Raw genomic sequence first — 5,174 nt, forward strand, 5'->3', positions numbered from 1 at the left:
CACCTACCCCGCACCCCCTAAACCCACAGCGTCCTCACCTACCCCCCCCCCTCCCACCATAAAACTTAACGGGTACCTGCCTTCACTTGACAAGACCCGCCCCTCTGTCTGACCACTCAACTGATCCATCTGCCAGGTGATTCAAAAACATACGGTCACAGTGTGTAAGGGTGGGGTAAGGGGAAGGGGCTGGAGGGGAAAGGATAATAAATGGGGATACGACGTAATTTCTCAACAACACCACCACACAAACAAAAACACCGTTACAGTTTAAGATGTTTTTCACAACACACAGGTCTGGAAAAAAAAAAGAAATCACGAATTTTATGGTCTGAGGAACTAGAGCAACAAAATTTTTTTTTACCATTGGTCGCCACTAGGGTAGAGCAATATGTTTGTTTCATTTCTCTCTCTAGTACACATATACTGACACAAGAAAGACAAACACAAATACACAGAGACTTAAACAAACTCAGAGACAAATACACACACTTTGGGGTAATACCAGAAGTATACCGTATCCTAAGACGACATGGTTTACAGTACAAAAATCTTGAAGATTGGCAACTATGCTGTGTCTAAATGGTTTTATGCTGTTTTTTTATTCCTTCAATTTATGGGTTTATTGCTTTATTGAGTTTAACATAGTTTATTTGTGCATAAAATTCAGTTTATCTTTTGAGAAGGGTTACCTTCCCTGACTTGCTTTATTGTTAGTCTTGGCTAGTTATTTGATAGTCTGATGTGTCGTGTATAATGTGGGATGTCAGATGTGGGATGTCAGATGTGGGATGTCAGATGTGGGATGTCAGATGTGGGATGTGGGATGTCAGATGGAGGATGTGTGATGTGTGATGAAACTTTTTTTGTATATCAATTGATTACATATAACATTTTTTATTTCACCTGATACTACCATATGCTCAACAAGTATGAGCCAATTTATGGTTTTATACTCATACAAATATAAGACAAATACTTATGTTTTTATACTCATACAAATATCAGACAAACATTTATGTTTTTATACTCATACAAGTTTGAGACAATTTATGTTTTTATACTCATACAAATATCAGAAATTATTTATGTTTTATCTTATAGCCAACCAAACTATTTATATAAATGACTAACATTCTAAAAATAAACCCGTACGTGTAAACACATTTTACTCTGCCTACCTGTCTTTATGAATGGAAATATTGATTTCTGCCGAACTGCCGCTAATTGATTGAGATTTGATCTAAGCTTTTGATAAATCTGCTGGGTGTAAAGCATACAGACAGGGCGATAAGCAAGAGCTTAATAAAATAAAAAGTGTTTTTTTGGCTTGGATTGTTTCCCCTAAAGGGCTATAACTCTCCGCAGCTATGATATGTACACCATAATTTTTTTTTTAAAGCAAGCGATCTTTTAATCCTTTTAATCTGTCTGTAAGACAACTCGTTTGATCTTAGATTAGAGAGTACATGGACGGGGGGGGGGGGGGGTGTGAGTGAGGGTGAAGTAGTTTCCATGTTTTTTGGTGACACTTATCTTACTTAAAAATTCAGAACATGTTTTTTTTTTGCCATATCAGGAGGTCACTGTCAGTGTACGAAAAAAAAGTCATTCTGACACAGAACAAAGGTCAAAGGTCAGTGTGAGATAAAAGGTCAATCTGTCAGAGGTCATTGTCAGAGGTCATTGTCAGAAAAAGAAAAAAAAGGTCATACACATCATCTGTCATCATGCCAGAACAACTAAGGCCATAGTAAAGGGCGCGTCCATAAATGACGTCACACTCTTAGAGGGGGGGGGGGTGTTGAAAGTCTGTGATGAGGGGAAGGGGTTCAGATAGTGTTAAGTTCCTTTTTTCATTTTAAAAAGGTAGTGCAAGTCACTGAATTTCCGCCGTTATTTCGTGTTTTAGGAAGTTGTAATAAAAGTCGATTTAAATACTCTATGACTACCGAGCTCAGTCGATACTTTTGAAATAAATCGATGTTTAAAAAATATTAGGCTGCAATTTTGAGGGGAGGTTATTTGTTGATGTGTGACGTCATTTTAGGTCGGGGGGGGGTCTGGCTTTTTATGACGTTGTATGACTGTGGGGTAGGGGGTGGGATAAAAATCGAGACGTCATTTATAGATGACCCCTAAACTGTAAGGGACCAACAAACCAAGATCCATGTTGTTGAGCTATAAACTCAATGGTTTTTATCAAAACACTTTTTTACTTGCCAAAAAACACCGTGTTTTTATTTTAGAAAATAATATTTTGGTTGCGGACATGTTTTTTTTTATTTGCAAGAAACAAACAAGGTATTCGAATGTCTGGTTTATTCGTTATTGGATTATATACTAATCCCTTTTCACAAATATACGTGTACACTTACACATAAACATAGGCCTACCTACCTACCTACACACTCACACACATAGGCCTACCTACCTACACACACACACACATAGGCCTACCTACCTACATACACACACACACACACACATAGGCCTACCTACCTACATACACACACATACATAGACCTACCTACCTACACACATACAAGACGTGGTGTGACGTGTCTCGTTAGATACCCGGATGTGACAGTTGATATTATTTTTACGTCATTCTCGTGATGCGAGGTTTTATGTCACACTGCGAACTTCGTCAAAGGGAATAATCCGGGTGTTTTTTTTTGGGGCCACAGCTTAGATAACGACATGCTAGCTAGACTAATGTGAGAGTTTAATCTTCTCTAACGTCGCTCAACCCTCGCCCTAAACATAACTCTATCCCCTACTCTAAATACGGTAGATTCTGTCTCGGGCTTAATCATAATCCTTCTAAAAATAGACGTGACGTAACACGAGTATTTTTAAAACAAGTAGTTCACAAAGAACTGCGTTATCCTGACTTACGTGAATGGTGCCATGAAAATATCAGCCTGGTGTGTATGTGTAGTATAACTGTGTAGGTAATTAGGTAATAAGTACACATTAGGGAGCCAGTGGTGCTCCTGGTCAGTTGTCGGTAAAACACAAGCGGCAGGAATGTCATGGACCGAACTTGAAAGAATCGACAAAAAAATTTATGGATAAGTGTGGGCGCGTTCCTATGCTTGGTTCACGAGGTACACAGGAGTGATGATGTTGGTGATGGTGATGGTGGTGATGATGATGATGATGATGGTGATGATTATGATGATGATGATTGTGGTGATGATGGTGATGATGATGATGTTGGTGATGGTGATGATGGTGATGATGATGATGATGGTGATGATGATGATGATGATGGTGATGATGATGATGTTGGTGATGGTGATGATGGTGATGATGTTGGTGATGTTGGTGATGGTGATGATGATGTTGATGATGATGGTGATGATGACTACAATGATGAGGTTAAGTAAGTCCTTGTGCTCTGCAATGAATCCACAGACGATAAATGTGGCACATAATTAATTGCACACACATATAGGTACACAATTAATCACACCCAGTTGCTGACACATACACATACAATTTAACACACATGCGCAGAACACATTTGTTTGGTTATGATACAAGTCACAAGTGTTCTTTATTCGAAAATAAAATAATCTCGCACACAACTTGCAATCTAGAACAGACACGACAACACAAACACACCTCACTTACAAGATCGTTTCACCACATACTCCAACACCCATTTCGCCACACACGCGCACACACACTACACCAAGACTGACGTCATATCCCAATTTTTCCACCAATCCAAAGCGCCGGTGATTTTGATTGGCTGCGCTGAAAGCAGCGCCTCCATATTTGGCTCGTATCCGAACATGAGAAAGTCGTTTTGATAAACTTTTTTAATCTTCTCCAAGTGAGAGCTCTTTAGGCTGGCGAAGGCCTCTAGCATGGCTTGTCTTTTCTGTAGCTTGAGCTCTGTCAGGTTGGTGGATGTTGACATCACGTTCTCCATGTGGGCGATCAAAGAGCTTCTGGTCATTGTCAAGGCTTTGTCGGGGTCAAGGTCGTAGGGAATCCTCCAGCTGATGATGCCCCGAATCTGCAGCTTCCTCCAGATCCTTCGGATGATATTTTCTTTTTTGATACACCTGAGGGTGAATTTCAGCCAGGACGGGTCAAGAGCATCACCAATGTCGTTGCTGCTAGCATCCTCCGACCTTCTCTGGAACTCCATCTGTTTCTCTGTGATGTTCAGCAGGGCCAGCAACTGTAGCGTGTCTCGTCTGAAGGTCTCCATCTTGCCGATGATCGTGTAGTTGACTGCGCATGGCGTGCATAATCTATTTATAGGAGTCAGGTGATGGTCGCTCTGACCTAATTTTGTGAGCGCGAAGTTGACGAATTGCGGGAACGTGACGCTGTTGGCGCATCTGGTGGCCTTCGATGCTGTGTTGTTTTTACCTGCAGGTTTTGGTAGAGCTGGGACACCCCACAACCTCCAGTAGTAAGGGTTGGGCGTCAGGATTTTGTCGACGTAGGCTGAGAAAAGTCTGGAGTAGGGGTCCCGCACGTAGAGCTGTTTGATTGATTGGTTCCAGAGTTTCTTTAGCGCGTCCCCTTTTTCTTTGACAGTGATGGTTTTTTTGAAGATGTCGTAGATGAAGGTGGAGTTGATGTCGAATGGAGATCTGGAAAAAATGGAAAAATTTACGTTGGGAGAGAGTTGATGTTTGGTTTTAGTGAGGGAAAAAGCGAATCTTTGAAATAACCTTGGTTTAACCTTATATTTCTTTGTTTTCTTTTGTCACGGGGGGATAATGACATTTTGTGGCAAATATGCAACATTTCTTAATCCGATAAACATTTAATAATACATCGGTCCTAGGTTACCAGGGTGTGTGGTGTAGTGGTGCATGGAGTGGGGTGGTGTGGGATGATGTTGTTTCTGATGGTGTCTGATGGTGCTTAGTATGTGGAGTTGTGGGGTGTCAAGGTGTGTGGTTATTGATGGTGTGTGATGGTGTTTGATGGTGTATGGTAGTGGCTGCTTCTGAAATGCGAGAATGTATAGCGAGCAATACAATCAAACCGATCTAAAAATAACCAAATGTGTTTATTGTGCACCAGTTTGAGCCGTGACGTACCTCATGGGGTGAGTAAACTCCAACTGGTAGGTGAATCTTCGCCAGAAAGTCGACGCGGTCTTCTCCACGGGGCAGTGGAAGAATTGGTGCGCCCTC

The 5,174-nt window shown here is 41.1% G+C and overlaps 1 protein-coding gene across 1 annotated transcript in view; it reads right to left on the minus strand.

Moving 5' to 3' along the window:
• Positions 1–3,655: 3,655 nt before the first annotated feature.
• Positions 3,656–5,174, minus strand: part of LOC131928460 (carbohydrate sulfotransferase 12-like) — a gene marked incomplete at its 5' end in the record, with an annotated part of 7,633 nt that continues 6,114 nt past the window's right edge. The window contains 2 exons of the mRNA XM_059284522.1: positions 3,656–4,622; positions 5,079–5,174. The exon at positions 5,079–5,174 is cut by the window's right edge and continues 69 nt beyond it. Coding sequence (XP_059140505.1) covers positions 3,698–4,622; positions 5,079–5,174 — 1,021 coding nt within the window. The remainder of the gene's footprint in view (positions 4,623–5,078) is intronic.

The sequence above is a fragment of the Physella acuta genome, unplaced genomic scaffold (assembly GCF_028476545.2).
Source record: "Physella acuta isolate Inbredline_101_S28 unplaced genomic scaffold, ASM2847654v3 ptg001506l, whole genome shotgun sequence".
NCBI lineage: Eukaryota > Metazoa > Mollusca > Gastropoda > Physidae > Physella > Physella acuta.